Source organism: Populus alba, chromosome 9 (genome assembly GCF_005239225.2).
Source record: "Populus alba chromosome 9, ASM523922v2, whole genome shotgun sequence".
NCBI lineage: Eukaryota > Viridiplantae > Streptophyta > Magnoliopsida > Malpighiales > Salicaceae > Populus > Populus alba.
The window spans coordinates 802,090-827,463 of NC_133292.1; the positions used below are offsets into that span (position 1 = coordinate 802,090).

The following is a 25,374-nucleotide window of genomic DNA, read 5'->3' on the forward strand; positions in this document are numbered from 1 at the left end:
TTTCGTTAAACACAAAAATAAGGGCATCCTGAAATTAAAAGGAAAGCTCTTGGGGTGTGTTTGTCAAACACACCCTAAGGATCTAAAACAATGCATTAAGTTCTTCACAAAAAGAATGTGCCAAACACACCTTTAAATCTGGGTTAGCCTTAGCCCAACCCCCTGGAATTGGCTTTATTGGGTCTTGACTCAAGCCCAAACTACCTGGTTAGGCCCAAGCCCAACTCAATTCACCTATGTTGGACTAGAAAACAGCCTAACATGCTTTCCTTTTTATTTGTAAGTGGGTTGTGCTTCATCAAGTCCATACAACTTGGTCACTAGCTCAGATCATGACCAAGTTAATAGAACATGTATTATTCATTCACATTCTATATGTTTATTACAAGGGTAATTAAAAAGAATATGGGAGAATAAAGCTTACTTCAAAAGAACATCATTAAATAAAACAACACGGTAACAAAGAGGTGGATGCAACATCATTTTTTAAACATTACAAACCTTTTTTTTATGCTTATAACTACAAATCTAAACCAAAACAAATAATAAAAAAACAAAAAGAAAAGCAAGCCATAAAGGACCTGCTTTTTGGTCTATAATGTGTACCCAGAACAACTACTCTCTCTTGGTTTCTCTTTAGAAATTTTTGCCTCTAACACACTTATAAAATTGAAGAAAAATTTTGTTGAGGCTTTTGAACCTCTACCTTTATATTTTTTTATTAATATTTCTCTTTTTTTTCCCTTATATTTTTCTTTTTTCTTTCCCTGTTTTTTTCCAGCCTCTTATCTTGATCTTAAGGGGGTATTTATAGGGTTTTACTAGGATTTTAAGAGGTCTTGAATAAATTTCTAACCTTCTGATCTTCAGGGAAGTCTTGTAAACCCTTAATAAAAACCCATTTAGAAGCCTTTGTATGTGAACACATCAAAACAATATCATTTTTTACATAATGATTGCACTATTAAAGCTGATTGAATTGCCCACTTTCGAGGCCTCGTGGTAGCAATTTTGACATTATCATTATCTGAGACCACCTGAAGTTGGTAGAGGGAGTGCACACCTTTCATTTGGATCAAACCATACTTAGTTTGGAGGTTTGTAACTCCATATTTATATGTTTGAATTTTCCAACTCGATTAGCCAAAATTGTCAAAATAGAGGTGCAAGCTAACAAACGATATGTCATTCACCTTATCTTCATTAAGTCTGAATGACACATTCAAGGTTCTTAATTTTGGATTTGGAAAAAATTCAATTTAGTCCATGTTCTTTCAATTGCTTTTAATTGTATTTGTAATTACCTCAAGACTTTTAATTTTATGCAATTTCACATTTGTCAAGCTCAATTATCAACCCCAAAGTTGACTGCTATTTTTATTTTACCTATATCTGGAATTCTAAAGCTCCAAATTAAACAAGGTTAGATTTATTGGAAAGCTAACACCCCAAGCTATAACTTATATGAGATCCCTTCCTTTAAGTTTATCATTTTTAGGCCCGAATCCTCTCTAGAATCAAGGTGATGAATCTGTCCACTTTTTATCAACGATTTTTAGATGAACTTTCCATTATCCCTTCTTTTTTTTCCCCCTTTCTCTCAAGACACCCATTCCTATGTTTTTCCTACATTTCACGACTCCTCCTAAGTCGAATCATAAGCTATACTTCTGGTTAATAATTTTGTTTCCACCTCACGTAACTAATGCATTTGACTCATAAAGTTTTCTATTATCAAGTTTTTATGCCTTTTCTATTAGTAAGCTAAGAAAGATCAAGGAAAAGGTGAATGGCATGGAAAAACCTTTTCAAATCTCATTAGAGGGGTTAGTGACAATGGGTAGGCGACTTTATTTGCTGGAAGATAAGACATTGAAAGATGAAGTGTTGAGAAAAGCCCATAAATCTCGATTTGCAACGCATCCCAAAAGTACCAAGATATATAGAGACTTGAATGGATATTACTGGTGGCCTGACATGAAAAGAGAAATAGCAGAATTTGTGTCAAACTATAGGATTTGTCAGTAAGTAAAGGTAGAACACCAAAGGCCTACAGGGAAATTGCAGCCAATATCAATCCCAAAATGGAAATGAGAGGACATTACCATGAATTTTATAACAATATTTCCAACGGGTAAGAAGGGTAATGATGCTATATGGGTGATTATGGATTGGCTAACAAAGTCTACTTTGTTTTTACCCATGAAAATAATAGATTCAGTGGATAAGTTAGCTAGGTTATATGTGAACAAGGTGAGCAGACTTCATAGGGTGCTAGTATCTATTATGTCAAATCAAGATCCAAGGTTCATATCGAGGTTATGGCCAGGTCTACAACGAGCATTGGGAACTAAAGTGAACCTAAGTACACCGTTCCACCCTCAAATGGATCATCAGTTTGAAAGAACTATCCAGACTCTCGAAGATATTCTAAGGTCATGTGTGTTAGAATTTGGAGAAAATTAGGGAGATTTCTTGCCTTTGGTGGAGTTTACCTATAATAATAGGTACCAAAATACTATAGGTATGACTTTATATGAAGCACTGTATGGGAGGAAATGACGTACCCTGATCTATTAGGATGAAGTAGGGGAAATGAAACTCCTGGGACTTGAGAAAGTGCAAATGCCAACTGATAAGGTGAGGGTAATCAAGAAAAGAATAAAGGAACCTTATGATAGGCAAACACATTACCTGGATAATTGGAGAAGGCATTTAGAGTTCCAAGTAGGAGATTATGTATTTTTAAAAGTGGCACCTTGAAAGGGCCATCATTCGATTTAAAATGAAAGGAAAACTCACCCAGAGATACATTGGCCCTTTTAAAATTATAGAAAGAGTCGGGCCAATTGCTTATTAGTTGGAATTGCCCTTATATCTTGATAAGATTCATAATGTGTTTCATGTGTCTTTGTTGTGGAAAGCAAAGATAAATCCCTCACAAATGTTACTACAGGTTCCTATAGAAATACAAAAAGGTATTTGGCATTGGAGACAAAACCAATTAAAGTATTAGATTGGGGTGAAAAGGTGTTAAGGAATAAATGAGTTCCAATAGTGAGAGTGATTAGTACTTAAAAGTGCATGTTTATCAAGGTTTTATATCATCATTTTGCACTTGAAGTATCAATAACTCCTTAACGAAAGCATGTTTTATAATAACAAGTTTGATATTATAAGATACCTTAATTTATGGTAAATGCTCATTTTAAATGCAGGACTATCACATAAATAAAAGGATTGATTGATGAGTTTAAACATTGAAAGTTAAAGGACAAAGAGATGGCCAAACTTAGAAAAGAGATGTCGGTGTAGTCCAAACCGGAACATTGCTCGGTAATTGGAACATATCTGGAGCTCTAGATCTCGGTTTTAGGTCCATTTTATATGGATGGAAAGGTAAAACATAGGCCTACAACTTTCATTTGGACACCAAGATCAAATAAGGCCGTTTTCAAGTCCAAATTATAGGAACAACGAAGAAGTCCGAAGCTGTCCTGCAGCCCAGACACTATTTAGTGTTCAGCCCATATCTTGAGTTCTAGAAGTCCAAATGACCTCATCTTTTTTTTTTGTTGGAAAGCTGAGACAATTTCCTAGAACATTCCTGAGGATTCTGGGCAAATTATGACGTTAGCAATGACGTCTTGTTCAGACAAGAAGATAAGGATTGTTATCAAGTCAAGACGTGGCCACCCACTCATCAATTAGTCAACAAATCAATAGTTCCAAATTTTGGCCTATAAAAGGAGGCACTTACCATGTATTGAGGCATCTTGGTGTTCAGATCAAGATCATGATCTTGCTTTCTCTCTTTGTATTGCTTATGTCTTGCTTTCATTAATATCAAGTTTATGCACTTCATTTCCTTTCCTTTACTTAGTTAACCTCTTTCTCATTTATGTTCTTATCTTGTTCATTTATGTTTCTTTCTTTCATTATGTTTAGCTAAGTTAATTATGTCAAGGTGAAAAGGGTACACTAATGGTGTAAGAATAAATATAATATAAACTTAACATGGACCTTAACATTGGATACTAACATGTTTTATATTTGTTATCTTGTTCACTTTTAATACTTTGCTTGTTAAATGGTTAATCTAGATTTATGTTGTATAACACTTGGTACAACAAATATTTGGTACTTTCATAGCCCATACTGTATGGTATAACCGACACCTGAGCTATGAAAGAGACTTGATTTGTTGTTAACATAAGTTATAATCATGAATGTCTGCCAACATTTACAAGTATTAGCTTTATTCGAATAAGATAACTAATGTAATCATGTTAACAATTTATAATCTGATTGGAACCTCCTTTATGTGTGGTTTCCAATTGAGTAATAAGAGTTTATATTATACTTGTTTGAAGTACCATTAGTGGATCCTCTAACCTTGACATTTGTTTTTATCATTGTTTAATCCTTACATTAATCTTCCAACTCAAAGTTCTCATTAATTTCTTCATTCTCTTCTTTATTACTGTTACTATTACTATTACTTATTATTATTATTATTATTATTATTATTATTATTATTATCTGTTCATAAACTCAGTATATAGGCTGGAAACCTGTGACCCGATCTTTTAGATCATTCTCAGGTATAACAACGCCACGTACTGAGTATTATTATTATTAGTACTACTATTGTTATTATTATCATTATTATTGTTATTGTTGTTGTTTTTGTGTTGTTATTTATAATTTATACAATTAACCTCTCTGTGGTTCGACCCCGGTTTTGCCGGGTTATTTATTACTTCGACACTCCTGCACTTGGGAGAAGACATCAAGCTTTTGGTCGTGTCAAAGAGCATTATTGAGAAACTCTCAGATAGAAGAGGAGACATGGGAGAGGGAATATGAGATTAAGGAGAAATATCTGCATATATTCTCCAATATAGGTACATGACTTAAATTTTAAGGATGAAATTTCTATTAGAAAAGGAGTATGTAACCCTTGAGAATAAACTTTTACTTAAATTGAAAATAATATAAATGGAAAAAGGGAAAGTAGATCATTGATGTACAAATTCAAATAATTGAATTGCTAAGGGGGTTTGTTTAAAGAAAAAGAAAAGAAAAGAGTTATCACCAAATTGTAAAAGAAAGGAAGAATGGGCCAAAGTATAATTAAAAGAGAATGAGACGATAAATACCCCATTCTCTCCATGTGGTTAGCTGCACAAGGTAAGAAAAAGGAGGGGGGAGATTTCAGATTTTTCTTCACCAAAATTAAGGGAAAAACACAAAAAAATTTAGGGTTGTACAAACTTTAAACTACTAAGTAGAGAGCACTCATTGACAATGAAATTAACAAGGAAACAAGTGAAGTTTGCGTTTCGACCCTCAATTGACTAACAAACTTATATTTTCTTTAATTTGGCTCCTGATTTGATCAATTTTAGATCCTACATTCACGAGTCTTTTTCAGTTTGGTCCTTAGCTTTGGATTTCTACAATCAAGTCCATAATTGCTCATCAAACTTTAATATTGATGCAATTAAGTCCCTGATTTGACCAAATTAACTCTTAAAAATTACAATTCAACACCAGACTTTAATTTCTTCCAATTAAAATCTAAATTAACTTCAAAAATTAATCTTTCTTGTGATTAAGCCCTTAATAAATTCAATTAGACATTGAGAAATTTCAATTAAGTCCTTGAATATCTAATTTTGAATTTCCTTCCTCAAAAGTGGATTTTCCTTTGCCAATATAGCCTTTATTAGTAAAAAATAAAATACCAAATTTCTCAATCTTGTATATTTTGATCTTCCTTAACCAGTCTTTGACAATTTACTGGGCATTCTAGTATATTCTTCTCATTGATATATATATTTTTTATTTTCTTCCAACATTTGTTTCAATTTTTTTTTGTATTTTCTCTCTTTTTTTTTTCTTTTAGTTTATGTGGGGGTCCAAAAATGGGTAACAACAAATGCTTCTTCCTTATAATACTTACGAAACAAAGACTTGTGAAGTGCTTTGCGTAGTAAGTTTGTAAAAATAAAGGAAATGTTCTTCAAAACTAGTCTTCTCAAAACTTTTAGTTTGATTGACCTAAAACTCTATCTTTGTAGCAATTATAGACCCCGAGATTTTTAACTATATCCGAAATTCTAGAACTTTGTTTTAAGCAAGGTTGGTCTCATTGGAAAGTTAAAACACAGGGCTATAAGTCTTCTGAAGGGAGGAGAACCGAGTTCTACCCCTAAGACACTTGAAATTACTTGTCAACGAATCAGACTTACTGCTCTATAGGGTCTGTCACGACTCAGTCTCGATTAGTGACTCATAATTAGAGTTCTATAGCTCCAAATTGAGTAAGACCAATCATCTTAGTTAGTCAACATCCAAAACTACAATCCTTATGAGGAACCCAATTCTAATTCCCTCATTCTTTTACCCGAATTCTCTCTGAAAATCAAATTTTCCTCTTTTATCCCAACTCCTAACCATATCACATACCATATAAGAGTGCCAAAAATAACTTTTAAGAGCAAATTTACTCTATTTATTTCAATTTCCCCCTCTTAACATCATTTTTTTTCTATTTATTTCAAAAATAAAAATAGATTATTAGTTCACTAAGATTCCATCTCTATAGTTTATAATTTTCTAATATTACTTTTCAAGTTTTTATAAAGTCCCAATTTTATCATTCCTAAAAGAAAAAAAAATCAATTTTATACTTTACTACTAATTAATAGCTAATAAAAAAATTGAATTTTGATAATACAAAGTCAGCAAGGTCTAATAAGATCATTAATTTGAGGATATAGTTGGTTTCTACTGTAAATCACATTTACCGGTTACTTCCTTACTTATTTATATTTTGCCTTCACATGTAAATTAGGCTAAAATGTATTTAATTCTCAGCAAACAATTATTCTTCCTTGGACTCACCAGCTTCAAATCAATCTCATGTTGCATAACTTTTTCTTTTTATCATGCTTACACTTTTTATATCATTCCTCCGTGAAGAAAACAATCCCTTTATGAATATGTTTTTAATTTGCACTTCGTTTACAACCAGTGAAGTGGATATTTTTTTATCATCATCATCATCATCATCATCATCATCATCATTATTATTATTATTATTATTATTATTATTATTGTATGTCATTTTTGTTTGGTAATATGTTCAACCTTTTTTAAAAGTATTTTCTAAACTGTTTTTTTTTAAGTATTAAATTAATATTTTTTAATTATATTTTCCCATAATTTAATGTGATAATGTTAAAATAAAAAAAATAAAAATATTATTTTGATATATTTTTAATTAAAAATCCATTTTTGCAAAATTAACCTTTGTAATGTCAGGACTTTTTTATTGATTGTGCCAACCTGCATTATTCTCAAGATAAAAGATGGAAGAACAAAATCAAGAAGAGTCATCGCCAGAGGTGGATAAGAACGAAGGTAATGAGGGTGGGTGCAGCTAAAGAGTTGATTGCCCCACTAAAAAAATATGATACATGTTCAGAGACAAAATGCCAACAAGTGGATTTATAACATGATCTGCGTTATGTGTTTGCCTGATCAACCTTATACAGGGACATATGGTTGAATTAGGACTCACTTAATTGGGTTGTCACCAGGGAAAAAGCCATAAGGAGTGGCTGTTTGTTCAAAGTTATGGAGGAGGAAAGAGAAAAAAAAATGAGAAGGTAAGAAGATCAAGCAAGTGGAGTTTTTAGTGGTTGCATCAGAAAAGTACTTCTTCCGAGCACCACTCCAACTTCACAGGTGAAGAGACCAACTTCAAATATCTCTCCAGATTAACAGACAGAAATTACTAATGTGTATACAATATTTCCTAAAGATGAAGTAAATAAAGCCACTACAAGATTTTTTTATGGAAATGAGAGTCCTTCTAATGCCATGAAGTCCCCATAATGGGTTGATATGGTGAGAGCATTTAAGGAAGCACCCATAGGTTATGAGCTGCCAAGGAGAAAACAAAAATGGCCAACATATGGAGTTTTTATTGTTTTGGATGATTAGGAAGACAGTAAGAAGGGGTTACATGATAAAGTAATGGTTGTTTCGAAAGGTGAGGTAATACTTATCACCAACATTGATTGTTTCACAGAAGACTTTTCAAGTGAATTCATTGTTGAATGCTTGATGAAGGCGATTGAATCTGTAGGTGCATATAATGTTGTTCAAATTTTGTCTAACGATACATCTGCTAATAGAACTGCTAGTAAAATCATTAAAACGACATATCTTTATATATTTTGGTCAGGGTGCATTGCTCACACTCAGTCTCTTGCTGAAAGAGATTGTCAAGTCAATTAACCCAAGCTTATCATTTGCTGCAAGGACTTATAGTTTGGGTAAGGGTATCAAGAACTACATAAAAAACCATAGCTCACCCTTTATATTTTTCTAGCCTATCTTGAACCAGATATGTTACAAATTTAGAAGCTAAAAAATGAACGATATATAGTACGAGACTACATTTTTCAGGTAAATGTAGAAAACAATGGTGTCTACAAGCTAAATTTTTCTTATCTCTTCTTCTCCTTGTAGGAGGAAATATATAGGCAGAGCTCTGAATAGACAGTGCTTTGAATAAAGAGAGCTTAGACTAGGTAACAATCTTATTCTAAGGAATTATAATAATATTATACAAGATTTGATATGAATCCTATAATTGGTCAGATTCACATAATTACTGCTTATACAAGATTTGATTTGAATAGGCAGTAATAAGATTAAAAAATACAAGATGTGATCTAGTTCCTATAATTAATCAGACAACTCAACATGTCAACACTCCTTCTTAATTTGGAGCATAAATATCGGTCATGCCCAATTTGTTAATTATTCCATAAAATGCCTTCCTTGAAACTGTCTTGGTAAGAATATCAACTAACTAATGTTCTGATTGGACGAATGGAAATTGTATGAGTTTCTGAACTAATTTTTCTATAATGAAGTGACGATCAATTTCAACATGCTTTGTGCAATCATGTTGGACAGGATTATACGCAATGGAAATGGCAACCTTATTATCACAATGTAAAGTCATAGGATCCGCATAGTGAATCCCTAAATTTGTCAGGAACCGCTAAATCCATAATAATTTGCATGCACCATGAGTCATGCTTTAAAATTCTGCCTCTGCACTCGATCGGGCCATAACTTTCTGCTTCTTACTGCGCCATGTAATAAGGTTCCCATTGATAAAAATAAAGTATTCGAATGTAGATTTTCTGGTCGTTTGATCCCCTGCCCAATCAGAATCTATATATCATACAATGCTAGAGACACCATGTTTTGAGAATAACAAACCTTTTCTTATAGTACCTTTCAAATATCTTAAAATTATGTTCACTGCGTTCAAATGTTCTTCGCTAGGTGCATGTATACATTAACTTACGACGTTGACAACATAGGCTTATCCGGTCTTGTATGTGATAAATAAATTAGTCTACCAACTAACTGTTGATAGCGGCCTATGTCCGTTGGAACTTGATTAAGAAAGATACCGAGCTTCTGATTGATGTTCATGGGGGTTGATCCTGGTTTGCAAGCAAGCATGTCAGTTTCTGTCAACAGATCAAGCACATATTTTCGTTATGACATAGAAATCTCGCGAGCTGATCTGGTGACTGGTGACTTCAATTCCTAAGAAGTATCTGAGTTGTCAAAGGCTCTTTATTTCGAATTCAACAATTAAATGTTCCTATAACAACGTCATCTCCTTTGGATCATCGATCGTCAACACCATGTCATCCACGTAAACAATGAGAACTGTTACCTTCTTATTTTTGTGCTTTATAAACAAAGTATGATATGAGCTACTTTGTTTATAATTGAATGCCTTCATTGCAAAGGAGAACCACCTTAATCAAGCTCTGGGAGATTGTTTCAGCCCATATAAAGATTTCTTCAACCGACATACTTTGCTTATATTTTCAAAATGCACACCCGGTGGCAAGTCCATATATACTTCTTCTTCTAAGTCTCCATTGAGAAACATATTTTTAACATCAAACTGTTTCAAAGGGCACTATTGACTAGCTGTTATAGATATAAGGATGCGGAATGTGTCAAACTTGGCAACCGATGCAAATGTCTCTTGATAATCCACTCCATATTTTTATGTATATCCCTTTGCAACCAACCGGGCTTTATACCTATCAATGCTGCCATTTGTTAGAAGTTTCATAGTGAACACCCATCGACACCCAATTTTTTTCTTTCCTTCGGGTAGGGAGACAAGTTCCCAAGTAGAGTTCTTTTGCAGAGCTTGCATTTCTTCATTTATGGCTTTGGCCTACACTGGAACTGTCAAAGCTTCCTGTACATTATTAGGAATGGATACATTGGATAATTGATTAATAATGAGTGCATATGATTCAGACAACCCATGGTTAGAGACATAATTATTGATTGGATATTGAACATTGACTCTATGATCGGGTTTATACTGTTTTTTTAGGACACCCTTATTGGATCTTTGTGAACATCTTGGGGCTGTATTATTCGGATTGACATGAGAAATATCAGTCAATCCATTGGACTCATCAGATATGAGTTGTAGGAGTACTTGGGATTTAATATTGAGGTGATTCGTTGGTTAATGGTGTTAACAAAGGCAACTCTATATTTATTGGTGACTCTTTATCAGTGCTTCTACCCCTAAGCTTTTTAGTCATTTCTTCGAGCTCAAAAAATTCATTACTATCGCTCTCTTGTAGCAAATGGTCCTTGCTAGGCTACTCCTCCTAAGAAGAAGCAGTGGATCATCCTTCTAAATAAAATGGTTCGGTCTCACGGAATGAGACATCCAAGGTGACATGTAATTTTTTAGTGTGAGGATCATATCATCTCTACCCTTTATGTAAGTCTGAATATCCAACGAAAACATATTGAGTGGCACATGGATCAAGTTTAGTTCATAAAACCTTTGGAATGTGGACATAAGCAATACACCCAAACACTATAGGCTCAAGATTTGGAAGGTGCGGGATGGACAGTAAGGATTGCATACGATATTGCAGTGTCTGAAAATCTATCACTTGAGAGGGTGTCTAATTGATCATATAAACAATAAACTTTACAGCTTCTTGATTAGTATTTAAAAGTGCATTTTTATCAAGGTTTTATATCATCATATAACACTTAAAGTATCAGTAAATTCCCTAACTTAAGCATGTTTTATAATAGAAAGTACAATAATATAAGATATCTTTAATTTATTGTAAATGCTCATTTCAAATGCAAGCATGTTTCACAATTCAAATGATTGATTGATTTGTTTAACTATTGAAATTGAGAAGACAAAGAGAGGTCTAAGCTTAAAGAAGAGATGATGGTTTAATTCAAACTAGAACACCACTCAGTTATTGGATCATAACTGGAGCTATAGAACTTGGATTTAAGTCTAATTTATATAGAAGAAAAGCTAAGACATGGGCCTAAAACTTTCATGAAAAGTTTAAGATTCAAAACGGCTATTTTCAAGTTTAAATTGTAGCAACAAAAGAGAAGTCAGAATATGTCCTACAACCCAAACATTGTTTAGTGTTAAGCCCATATCTCGAGTTCTAAAAGTCTAAATAAGCTCATTCTTATTTTGTTGGAAAACTGAGACAAATGCCCAGAACTTTCCTGAAGATTATCTGTTCAAATTATGATGTTAACAATGACGTTTTGTTCAGACAAGAAGATAATGGTTGTCAGCAAGTCAAGAGGCGGCCACTTGCTTAATAATTAGTCATCAAATCAATAGTTTCGAATTTTGGCCTATAAAAGGAGGCATTTGCCATACATTTTAGACATATTGATTTTTAGATCAAGATCATATTCTTGCTTTTTTTTTCTTTGTATTTTTGTAATGTTTAAGTTTTGCTTTAATTAATCTCTTGTTTATGCTTTTCATCATAACTATGTTCTTATCTAGTTTATTTATGTTTCTCTTTTTCACAATATTTAGCTAAGTTTATTAAGTCAAGGTGAAAAGGTTTCACTAATGGTGTTAGAATAGATATAATATAAACTCAACATGGACTTCAATATTTATATCCAAGAAAGTTTGTTATTAACATGTATTATCTTTAAATCTTACTAATTCTTAATACCTTGCTTGTTAAATGATTAATCTAGATTTATATTGTACAACCTTTGGTACAACAAATACTTGGCACTTTCATAGCATACCGTATGGTATAACCGACACCTGTGCTATGAAAAAAACTTGATTTGTTGTTAACATAAGTTAACATTATGAATTATTGACAATAATTAAAAGTATGGTATTACTAAAATAAGATAATTAATATAATCATGATAATAATTTATAATCTGATTGGAACCTCATTTGTATGTGGTTTCCAGTTAAGTAATAAAATGAGTTTATATTATACTTATTTGAAATGCCATTAGTGGATCCTCTAACCTTGATATTTGTTTTATCCTTGTTTAATCCTTACATCAATATCTCATCTCAAAAGTTCTCAACTCCTCATTTGTATGTAGTACCGAGACATGTGCATGCTAAAGAGGGAAACACGAACCACCTTTAATATTTGTCTATTTTTTTTTCATTCGGCCAATCGATTCTGTTGTGGAGTATAAGTACATGAAGTTTGATAACGAATTCCATATTGATGTAGATACTTTTGAATAGAAGCATCAAGGAATTCCATAGCATTATCAGTTAACCAACTATGAATCTGTTTTTGATTCTGAGTACCCACCATACTATGAAATTCCTGAAATGCTGTAAAACCATCACTTTTTTTGTGTAGCGAAGACATCCAAGTCATTCTAGTACATTCATCGATAAATGTGATAAAATAACAAGCTTTTGTTATGGTAGAAATTTTTAGAGGACCTCATACATCAGAATGTATAATACGATGGCTTTTAGCCAACTCACAAACATTGCAATGAAACTACGAATCATGGACTACATTAAAAAGATGCGGTTATAATTTTCTAAGATACCCAAAAGAAAGATGTCCCAATCGTTGGTGCCATAACCATATTGTTGCTTGATCTGTATCTGAACTTCTAGTTTGATACGCTTGGCTGAATTTTTGTCCTCCATTTTCTGTAAGTTCTAAATAATAGAGTCTGCCTCGTTTAACACCATAACCAAGAATGTTCCGAGTCAGAATGTCCTAAAAAACATAGAATGAAGGCTAGAAGGTTACAGTACAATTAAGAGCAGAAGTAATTTGGCCAACTGATAATAGATTATGTTTAAGAGATGGGACAACTAGGACTGAGTTTAAAGTGAGAGTTTGAGTCAAGATGATAATGCCTTCACCAACATAGGAGAGGTACTGCCGTTAGCTGTGGAAATAAAGGAATGTGTGGAAAAGTGAAGGGATTGTAACTGACCAATGTCTTTAGCCATGTGATCTGATACTCCTATATCAATAATCCAATTATTATTCTTAGAAATTATAGAGAATGCATTTACCTTAAACACTACTTGAGTGAGCAACATTAGCAGTAGGATACAATTTATCATCAATAATAGGCTGAGTTTCAACCATGGTCATCATTGCCTTTCCTATGAATTTCTTCCTTGGTTTCTTTGAGACATCCCACCACTCAGGATAACCAATGATCTCATAACACCTTTGCTTTGAGTGACCCGATTCACCACAATGCCCATATACGAGACCTGTATATTTTCCAGTAGATGGATGATTACGGTTCTTTATTGTTTCAAACGTTGGTCCTTAACGAGATTGGTTTGTGATTATGGCAGAGTGTTTAGTAATTGATCGATAGCTCCCCATTATTTTTCTTTGCTGAAACTCCATCCTTACACAGGCATATGTACTCTCCAAGTCTAGTTTTGGATCTTTGAGTAATATTTCTTCATGGACTTTATCAAACTCAGAATCAAGTCCACATAGAAATATATGAACCTGAAGTCGATGTATTGTTGAATGCAACTGGACCACGCCTTCAACTATCTCTCCTTGGGAAGCAGTTCTGTCATCGATTTCTTGGAATAAAGCAATTAGTTCATTGTAATAGGTTGACACAGATCTACCCTCTTGTTTGATAGAGAAAGACTTCTGGTTTAATTCAAACAGACAAGTTTCATCTGAGCCATCATAGAAGGTCTTCGACACAGCCTCCCATATTTCCTTGGTTGTGGATAGACGGATAAATCGTTGCATCAGTAACAGACTCATTGAATCAATAAGCCAACTTTTCACCTTTTGAATTTCGGTGATCCATGTTGCAAACATGGGATCTTCGGGTTTGGGTTTTTTTGCTTCACTAATGAGGTATCCGGTTTTGTTACGATCACCAATGCGCATCTCTATTAGTTGAGACCATAGTGGATAATTACTTTCATCTAATATGATGCTGGTAGGGAATGCAGAACTGTCTTGGTGAATAATAATGGGTGATGCTTGGCTATTTTGTGGAACGGGAGAACAATCAGGTGGAGATTCGTCATATAATTATTATTTATGACTTTTAGAAAGAAAAAAAAATGTGAGATTCGTGTTTGATCAGTTCTATAATGTTGACACTAATAATGTTGACTCCAATACCATATAGAAAACAATGGTGTCTACAAGCTGAATTTTTCATATCTCTTCTTCTCCTTGTAGGAGGAAAAACATAGGTAGAACTCTGAATAGGCAACAATCCTATTTTAAAGAGTTGTAATAATACTGTACAAGATTTTGATCTGAATAGACAGTAATAGGTTACAAAATATAAAATGTGATCTAGTTTCTATAATTAATCATACAACTCAACATGTCAACAGTAAAGAATGCTTTGATAAACTTGGTTTTGAGTGAAGAATGGGGTGAACTTAAGAAAGGTAGGTTGAACTCAAGTATGGGGCATGGAGAATTAAAGAAAGTTGTTACGGATGATGACGTTTGGGAGATGCTCAATATCACATTGATGTGTATTAAGCCAATATAGGACAGGATCCGGTATTGTGATTCAAACAAGGCCTGCATAGGGGAAGTAGAAGTCCATCAAAAAATGAATGATCTGTTGGGATCCCCATGGGCGTGTTTGTCGAGAGGTGTTAATTTGTGTTAGGAAGTTCCAACTAGACCTTGTTGCTATGGGATGGGAAAAGATGGAGATAGCATTACGTAGTCCTACATATAAGCCAACTCCGTATTACTATTCTGATGATTGGTTGACAAGTCTATCCCCAGGTGGAGAGGAAAGAAATAAACCTCATACTGATCCTGGTGTTCCTCAGGCTTATCTGAATGCTTTAGATCGACTTGTTAGGGATATCAAGGAAGCGTCACAAGTATGGCGTCAGCCGAGCGGTTTTACCAGCAACGGAGGATTTTGTGGTCCTTTACGAACAATAAAAGTATGTAGGCACTATCATGGTGGCAGCTATAAGGTGTAAACGCGCCAGAGCTGTCCAACTAGGCAGTTTAAGTGTTGTCTCAGAGTGTCAGCATTACCTGTTCAGAAAGAGCACTGACTACCCATGACTATATCCATAATGTCAGGTCGACGTGGAAGCAATTGAATAGACGAACTATGCGATGCTTTAGGGCAATGAATTTGATGCTGCAGAGGCATTGCTAAAAACATTGATAGTGCACCGAGCAGTTCAAAGCATATCATATTTTCAGATAGTTCATTTCAAGCATCATCTGATTCACAGATGGAGGGAACTGCACAGGGTAAAAAGCTTCGTTTCAGGTTAAATTTAGAAAGCTTCCTTTGGTTTTTGACTAGGAAATGAACAAGTCAGAGTGCTTAGCTGATAGTTGTTTCTCCTTTGTAAATTCTTTTAGCTTTTGGTTGTGGAATGTGAAAGAATTTAAGAGTCATTCTTGGTGGACCATTGACTTGTGCACCTTCATGTGCAGAGAAAGTCGAATTGATGCCCGGAAAAGAACGGTGCTGCCTTTGTCCTTTAGTGAACTTACCGCGGTTGCTCTGCTTAGGCTCTCTAACTACTCATTGCTGCTCTAGAGTAAATACGTGATCAGACCATATCTTGTCTATATCGGCTTATAATTGGTGCCTTTGAAGTTTGAATGAGAGAGGCAGGATTCCCTGCCTTGGTATACAGGTCCCTAAATGCATTTCTCAACAAGATCGAAGGGTTCAAATTTTGAAATTAATAAGAGGAACTTATTCACGGTAAAATAATAAGGAAAAAAGAAACAAAAATGTTGAACACAAATACGGTTTATTCAACTCTTCACGTCCTCGGGTTTTGTAAATATAAAGGCTATTCAACATTGCAGGCTTTTCAAAACTACTTCTCTGAAACAAAACAGAGGCTCCAGGGGGACTCAAATCACTACATGCAGTTTCAAAAGGTCTGGGGATAATAGCCAAAAACAAAATCTCCCACAATACATGCAGTTTCAAAAGGTTTCACAGGCCAGTGATACTGCAGCAATTGTAAGGAAATCAATATTTGCTGTCATGTAAAGCCAAACTGGGATATGCGCTCTTTCTGCCTCTCAAATAGGACCATTGACAATGGAATTAAAGGATAACTCTGAAGTTATCAAGAAAAGAAGGATTCGAACTTTCTGGATGCACGAATCCTTAAAAAAATCGATACAAAACATGGTGCATCAACTGCCTCATTTCTCTTCTAAAAGTAATGACGTGCAAGAAACTAGGGAGGACAATTCCTCTTCCGTGGCCAATCCAAAGCCTCCCCATCTTATTCTTCCAAATTTGTCGAGTAGAAAAATATACCTGTAGAATGACAACAAGAAGAAGCATTTTTTAGAACCGACTCTCTGCTAGCGAAGGGATAAACAAGAATGTAAAGCTTTCGAACCCAGTGAGAAGGTTCAATATTCTGAGATCCTTTCTTATGTAATAATGGTCACCAAATGAATAAACAATTTGCTTCTGAAGTGCATCATTTCCATCAGTATCTGATTTCCTCATCATCCGAAGTAGCATTTTCTTGATTGGTTTCAAACATAAGAACCACAAGTCTATAAACGACACCTGGAAAATGTGAAATCTTGATTACCAACTCACATAAGGAGGAAAATATTAACAATCTCAATTACAAGAAACACCTGAAAACCAAAAATCAGATTATGCCCCTTGGCATCGATCTTATGTTCTCAGCTAAATTATATCAACTCCAAAGGTTTCAGCAAGCATATTGATGTACCTTTTGGTATTTTCTAGGGCAAGCCAGGATGGGGCAAGATCTAGCAGTAATTTGTTGTTTCACCCAGATATGGATCATAATGATGAAAAATCTTGGATTTACAATTTTCTACTGCCAATTTATGTATGTGCGCTGAACAATCACTTTGGCTAAGAAAACATTATTGGAGGCACACACAAATATTCAGGAGGCAACAATTGTATTATCCTTGCTGCCTTCCCAAAAAAAAAAAAAAAAGGAAAAAAAATATATGATAAATTTTGTCCCATGTCTTGATGCCCAATCCAACAATTAGACGTTACCAAAATCAAGAAATTGAAGGAAACTACACTTTAGTACCTCATATAGGTGAACATTTTTTGCATCACGAAATGCTTCGAGGAAAGGCATGCTCCAAGAATTAATCATTTCCTGCCAATGACAGAAAATTTATCTTTTAGCATGAGTAAACTTAACAAAAGGCCTTTTATCCAATAGAATTAATAATTATAACATAGCCTCAACCAGTAATTTGGTCTTGCAATATTGTATAATCTTGAAATTTCATGGCATTATCCTCATAACTGCCAAAAAGGAGAATTAGTTGGCATGCAGTGGAATTCTAATTTTTCACAGCCCCTTTGTCAACAAAAGTGAATCAATCCATGTTTAACAACCTATTTTGGAGAATAGAACTTGACCATGATAGGATTTAATATTCTTCACTTAGGACTTGGTTCGTTGCTTCTCTTAAACCTGTTCTCACTACAATCCTCACAGGGCTTTATCAAACAGGTTAGCTAAGAATTGTGCCAAAAGTACAAAGTAGAAGACGGTGCCTGGCCTAATATTGTCAAGTCAAACTACCATGAATTGGTTCTAACAGCAGATTGCAGAGTTGATCATTTGGACCTTTCAACTCATAGATAAGGATTGCAAAACTATGACTGGGGATATTCCCCAAACTCAAAATAAAAAAGAAGGAAGTGAGTAAGACAAAAGAGAAAAACTTGGACAAAATAAAGAAAAAAGTAACCTGGACAAAAAGAAAGTGACTTGGAACAATCCTTTTTGTTGATAACCTCAGACCAGTAGATCCAATATTGATTCACATGTAATCGATCAAACAGTATGTGAAAAAGAAAATGTCTCTTCTGCACAGATATGAAATGTTCCAAATGTTCTTTGTTCAAACATACTAGACATAAGCTTCATTGTACCTAAAGTAATTATTTGTACCTCCTTTATTTGTGCCTAAAGTAATAGCAGTTAGCCAGATGAAGATACTGCATTATAGAGTGGGTGAAGATACTGCATGAATGTATCATCTCAATAGAAGTTAGCCAGATGAAGGAAACACTCGAGATACTTCCAACATGAAATGAACTATAGAACATTTTGCTTGTCTGAACATGGATGATGTCATGCTAATTTAGGCATTATTTGAAAGAAAAATATTAAGTGGGTTAAACAGGATGAAGAAATATAATAATATGGTTCAAGGAGGAAGAAGCGGCTTGATTTCGAGTCCAATTACCCCACAATAGGATGTAATCAAACTATGCCCAACTTTATCCAAACTAACTAAACTCGAATATAAGTGATTGTAGCATACTGGCAAATTTTTGAGTTACACAGAATTCCTTTTGATATAATGATTGGACTTTCAATTTTGAGGTAATTATATGAAGGTATATACCCTTAATTTTTTGTAATCATATTTAGACATGCATCATAGAAAATAATTGTTATTTTATATATATATATTGAAAGAAAGGAAGGTTGTAGTAGTAGCAGCTAAAAACTGGATTATAATGAGAGAAAATCCTCCAAGAATGAAAAACCACAGAAAGTCTCTCCCTGAAATTTTGCTAAAGAAACTTCCCCAAATGACATGAAAATGAGAGCACACCCGTTTGAAAAAAACCCACCAAAGACAGTTTGAGGTCACTATCACAACCAAAAAGACATGGCAAACACTTTTGAGTCATATCACACAGCAGGGAAGAGACCCAAGTAGCATCCAAAACTACACCTGCAGAGATTGAACAGGCCTTACATGGCTTGGAGAAAGAAAGCAATGACAAGACATATAAAGATGGGGTTTCCAGAGCTTTAAAATGTAACCATCTTCAATACTAATAGCCATAATCTGAGCAACCAAACAAGATTGGAAGAACTGATCTCTTTCTATGGCAGGGCGATAACTAAAATATTCCTCCAAGAGGGCATTCCCTCTATCAATCTAGCATATGCTGCAATCAAGTATTGACAAGTAACACGGCACAAAGGTAAAAGATACAATCCTATCCATCAACCATTGCCTCAGAAGGATAAGATTACTGAAAATTCTAGACGTTTCTCCATCCATAAACACCATATTCCAGACAACTACAAGAAGGCACATCTCCACAAACTCTTGCCATCTGTCCTCCCAAAACCCACCAAGTGCAAAAAAAAAAATATATCTTCCACTCAGCTGGGAGTGGTTCATCACAACCAGACAACAACCTGCGTCATAGATCTCAGTGAACTGTGATGTATGAGAAATGGAGAGGTACCTATCTACTATCATAACATATGACACATACCGGAATAGAGGGCTTCAAGAAGCTCCTTATCCTAACCAATGACAACTTGTTAGTGTCAATATCATGAAGTACTGACATACAAGTAAAACGATTTACTACAGAGAACACTTGGTTTTCCAACTATAATTGAGATAAAAGAAAGAAGTTGATTTCAAAGCCAAAGTAAGATGAGAAGAGAAAGATTTACAAGAAGAAAAAAGAACAGGATCCCTCTAAAGTCCATACACAAATACCGCGAGGAGCTAAGCATGCCCCTCTTGATTTTTAAAAAGAATATGTCCTAGGAAACATTACCACCATCCATCCAATAAAATTTGGAAATGGGTGGATTGTACAGCATGGAGAGATATAAAAAACACTAACTGACTAGTCCGGACTGCCAACAAATTTTGAGTGCCTGTAAAACTAAAGTATGTGCTAAACATTTTCTTCAAAAGCAGAGAGATATTCCACCCCTCTTTATTAGAGTAGATTGGCTTACTAATGTTCTTGAACAGAAAAAGGCTTCATGTTCTAAAGTGGAATATAAATTCAAGTACCTGTCACTTCCGATTTAAATATTCTCCTTCTCCATCTCCTCTTTCCGTGCTGTTGTTTTCTTAGTTTTTTCATTACTTCTAGTAAACCAATCATCACTTACATCCAATTGTTTGTTAGAAAGTTGCACATCAAAGTATTTTGATTTAGTTTGAGGGCTGTAGCCTAAACTTTTCTCTCTTTCTGTTATCTGTGAACGCTTTGATCTTCTTCTTCTCTTCCTTTTAAATTCTTCTAAACAAGGTTCTAATCTACCCTAATTTCAGCTACACCAAAGTGTAGCTTACTAAAACTCCTTCACAAGATACGAATCCAAACTGTCCTACATCAAATAAATTAACAAACTCCACCCCATACCTGAGAGCTAGCTCGAAATGAAAGACACATTAAAGTTGCATCTGCACCGACCACATTTCCATCGGACCTGATGGGCAGCTTTAAGGAAGTACCATTAGAATAATTCACTTTGACATCAGGAAATTTCACAGCCGCTACTGCAGGGATTATAATTTTATTTGCCACTGCAATCTACATTTAACAACCATTCAAAAGTTTAAACTTCAACGAAATGCCTTTAATCTAGCACAGCAGATTAAAACCACAAATCCAAAATACAAACTTTCCATGTTAAGAATGCACATCATCTACCCAACAAAAATGGGGTTCTCTTAAAAAACCACATTTACACAAAAAAAGAAATAGAAAAAGAAAAAAGAAAAAAGAAATATTACCTTACCGCCATGCTTCTTAAACTCAGAAATGTCAGCGAAATACCCTCTATTCAATTCATCTGCACTGCCCTAAATCACATCTAAGCCCTTAATTACTTGCATAAGGAGTAATTTAAAAAAAAAAAAGTCAAAACATGGAGTTCTAGTACTGCAACTCACAGTCTGGCACGCTCTTTTTCAATAGCTGCTTTGTTTCCAATCTGCAAAAATAAAGGGTAATGAAAGATAGGTAATGTTTGGAATCAAGAAATCAAGAACAGGAGTAGTAGCATACATGCCTTGTGAATGTCAAGAAATCGAATTTGCGTTCGAAAAAAATGTTGGCAAGAAACTGAAGAATCAAATACGGCTGGTGTTTGTTGTTGAGATGATAAAAAAGTCGAAGTTCTAGTCCACTTATTTGTATGCTTTATCAATCGATTTAGCCTCAACATCTCCTCTTTCTTTCGTTATCTTGATGCTGCGTTTCTCTGTTTCCTTTCTCTGTAAATGTAATGACCGGAAGAAGTTCAATTGCTTGTTTTTGTCGAAGATGGGTGGTACCTGCCTTGAGTTACCCTAGGCCCAATGCCTGACATCTTTTTTTATAAAAACAAAAATGCTAAATATTAATTAAAAAAAATGGATTACGAGTCATTGGATGTAATCATGTAATTGTGGTTCCACTAACGGATTCCACCTTAATAAATCTGAAATCATTGTTACCGCCAGTTTTAGAGTACTGCAGATATTATTTTTAAAAATATTTTTTATTTAAAAAATATATTAAAATAATATTTTATTTTATTTTTTAAGATTAGTATATTAAAAAATCCAAAAAAATAATAAAAAAATGATAATTTAAAGCTGAAAAAAATTTATGATTGGACTACAATGTTAAATGAGACCTTATTAGATTTATTCTAAAACCTTAATTGTTGATTGAAAAAATTAACTTGAGTTCATTTTAAAATGCTATTGTTTAGAGAGTTTTTTTTTTTTTAAAAAAAAAAAATTACAACCGATGTTATTTAGAGATAAATCTAAAAACTTAGAATGAATAATTTTGAAAAACAAATCTTTGAAGTTGACCTAATCGAATCGTGAATTGACCTGTTACGTCGCTTAGTTTTAATTAAATCAATTTCTAATCTAATTTGAAAGCAATGACCTGAACCAAGCTTAAAGGCGGCAAGTCACCTATACCTAGTGACCTTTGTTAAGTTTAATAACTTTGCTTGGTGGTGACCATGAGTCAAGTGAGAGAATGTTTTTGATACACTTATATTATCATTATCCACTCATAATAAAAAAAAAAGGGGCTTTTATTTATCATGCATGTACATTCACATTTAATTATGGATTCACATAATAAAATAATCATTTTACCCCTTGCCAACAAAAAAACTTATAACTTGGTATGATGAGTAAAATGATTTTTTTCAACAAGATTAATTGTCAACACAAATTTCATGAGGGCATATAAGTCTTTTTACTTTTAAGATGAGCAATAAAATTACTAAAATGCATTTAAAAGCTAATTTTTTTTTTTTTATCAATTGTAAGAATATAATAAATCAAAATGAAACAGGTCAGAAAGCTGGCAAGTCATATATACATAAGTACAAATCATAAGCAAAAGGGAACATGCTATCATTCATAAAAAATACAGGGAGATAGCTACCTATAGAGAAAATCAAAAGTAAAAGTTAAATTAATTGAACTTAAGGGTGATGGGTTTTTTCTGAAATTTTTGTTTTCCTAGTGTTCGTTAAGTTTTTTTCATTGTTTGCGTTAATCCTCTTTCTTTGTGTCTATTATTGCATACCAGTAAAAAAAAAATTTCATTTTTTATTGTCCATAAACATATTAGTAGCATGAATTTTTTTAAAAAATATATATTATTCAAAGATTGTTGTAATTTTATCGCAGAAATACAACTTATAAAGAACCCTAAGCAAGCCACATTAGAATTAATTGAAATTTCATATACTACTTGTCATAACCCAATTTTGGGTTATTCCCTAAAATTTATTTTTTAAAAATAAAAAAAAATAAAAAATCATAATAAAGGTTGGCAACGTAGAGAAAGCAAACCCGGGAATTAAGCTGCTATTTTGGAGGAAATTCATGGCCTAATTGTACCCCATTATGCCCAAAATTAGAAGAAAAAAAAAAGCAAATTGAAGATTAAATTAAATGATTATAGGACGAATTTGCATAAAAATTAAGTCCAAGGACATAATTAAATTTTTAATAGACCAATTTAATTTAATCATGGCCCAAATTGAATTTTAATTATGTTTAAGAATTAATTTGGGTCCAATTAAAGGATTTAATTAAGTGCAAGGACTTAATTATACTTTAAATGGGTCAAATTAATTTTATTTAGAGCTTAATTGGTAAAACATTAAGTTTGAGAGCCTAATTTGAGCTTAATTAAGAAGATTGGAATTTCAAGAGACTAAATTTAATTTTTTTTTCAAGTTAATTAATTGAAATTAGGGGCAAAATGACAAGAAAATTAAAGTTTTGGGGTCAATTGGAGGTTAAATTGATAAATTTCACAACCAATGACCATTCTGCAACAGGTGGCTAACTATGGGGGCTCAATTGACAAAAAAACCGAGGGTGAAATTAAAAAAATTGAAAGTTTCATAGTCAATTAGGGGTTAAATTGCATAAATCCGAGACTAAGGACCAAATTGCAAAAGACACGTAAATTCGAGGCTAAAGTTGAAATTCCGCAGGGACATAATTGCATTAAATTAAAAGTTTATGGTCAATTAAGGGTTTAATTGTAACCAATTGAAAGCTGGAGAACTACATTGAAAATCAGTCCAAATTTCTAATTCCACCCAAAACGACGTTGTTTTGTATTAAAAAAAAGGAGGACTAGACGACGTGTTGTTTGTTTACTATTCGTTGTCTTCCCCGTTTTACTCGAAAAAACATGGGAGCTAGTTTACAGGTGCATTTAATGCTTGATTTCTCCATCAAACCGAACAAAACTTGCATGAAAATGATCCCCTACAATTTCTCCACAACCCTATGTGAACGGTTTAGGATGAATGATAGCACGACGACACTGACTATAATGTAAATAGGTCAACTCAGATAGCCTTTTCCTACAGATTTGACAACTCAGGGAGGCTACTTTGAACCAACAGTTGGGATCCTTCTTAACCAAATCAAGGGCTGAATTTTACCCCCGTGTAGACAAGATTGCACTCTTCCACCGCCTATAAATATGGGTGGATTTCATGGCCTAAAAGAGAAGAAAATTGGGTCCAAAAATCAGAAAAAACCAGCCTCCTCCCTAATTTTTTTCCAGCAACGAGTCTTTTATCTTCTCTCTCTCTCCGACGTGGCCTTCAGCCGCCACCACCCTCATCACCGGTCTTCCCACCATCAGCTTCACCACAGAAACCTTTCTCCTGCACCAACAAACGGTTTACCAGTGGTAGAGCAGCCATCGTAAACGTCTTTCTCTCCTCTACAAGATGTTTCTTCTTCCTACTGTGACCAACACAAGCCTCCACCATTGTAGCCGTCAACAAAGACATCGTCCTCTCCACCAGCACGACCACGGACCCTCACCACCTAAGGTGGTCCTCCACCCCTGCCTTGCATCAACCGTCCCCGCTGTTCACTGTTGAAGTAACTGCATGCAGAATTAATTCTATATGCAGCGACCAAAATAATTAGCTTGGCTTTGGGTCGGGCCAATTTTGGCCCAACCCAAATGGATGGGCTGGATCCGGCCCGGCCCTTATTTGTTTTTTTTTTTAAAAAAAAAAAACATTGAAAAAAAATTATGATTTTTCTCGCATATTTTTCTACCAATTTTAGATAATATTGGGTTGTATATTTACACTGTAAAATACAAATCTGGTATTAAAATACCTGGTTTTCTCTGAAATGTTTCAAAAAAAAATTCAAAACCTTTTCATAAAGAAAAAAAATATTTTATTGCATAAGGCCAAATCCTAAAATTTTTCCAAATATATATAAAAAAAATTACATCTTTTTCATGTTTAAAAAATCCAAAAATAGATATCGTGACTAGTTTATGACTATCCATTAGGATTTGGCCAACATGTCAAAAATCTTTTTCCATTTTTTGTTTTTAGGATCCAGATATAGACTTTAATATTTGTAAGGTGTAAAATTACATGATAAAGTACACCCTTGGGTATTAAAGATACAAGGTGTAAAAATGCGATGCTAAAAATCAGACTTTGAAACGATTAGGATTTAACCCAATAAGGTAGAGACTTTCTCATGAAGAGAGATCTACCTTGAACTTTAGAAAAAACTAACGAATAGAAACACGACTTAGAAAAAAACAATCAAACAACAATTCAGCTTACCCCAAAACTCCCCTCAAGAACCCTAATTTAAGAACTTA

At 33.9% G+C, this 25,374-nt stretch overlaps 1 protein-coding gene across 1 annotated transcript; it reads right to left on the reverse strand.

Moving 5' to 3' along the window:
• Positions 1-16,172: 16,172 nt before the first annotated feature.
• LOC118034618 (uncharacterized) lies at positions 16,173-21,552 on the reverse strand. Its single transcript, XM_035039957.2, has 7 exons — positions 21,263-21,552; positions 21,144-21,184; positions 20,985-21,048; positions 20,611-20,781; positions 17,486-17,557; positions 16,799-16,974; positions 16,173-16,713 (listed from the first exon to the last, which is right to left on the reverse strand). The coding sequence occupies exons 1-7, from the start codon at positions 21,416-21,418 to the stop codon at positions 16,596-16,598; spliced, it is 798 nt and encodes a 265-aa protein (XP_034895848.1). The 5' UTR covers positions 21,419-21,552; the 3' UTR covers positions 16,173-16,595.
• Positions 21,553-25,374: the final 3,822 nt, after the last annotated feature.

Coding starts and splice junctions, on each gene's coding strand:
- LOC118034618 (XM_035039957.2), bottom strand. CDS start 21,418: ATGTTGAGGCTAAATCGATTGATAAAGCATACAAATAAGTGGACTAGA. Junction 20,782..20,984: donor TTAAGAAGCATGGCGGTAAG/GTAATATTTCTT, acceptor TGTTAAATGTAG/ATTGCAGTGGCAAATAAAAT. Junction 16,714..16,798: donor ATATTGAACCTTCTCACTGG/GTTCGAAAGCTT, acceptor GTCATTCTACAG/GTATATTTTTCTACTCGACA.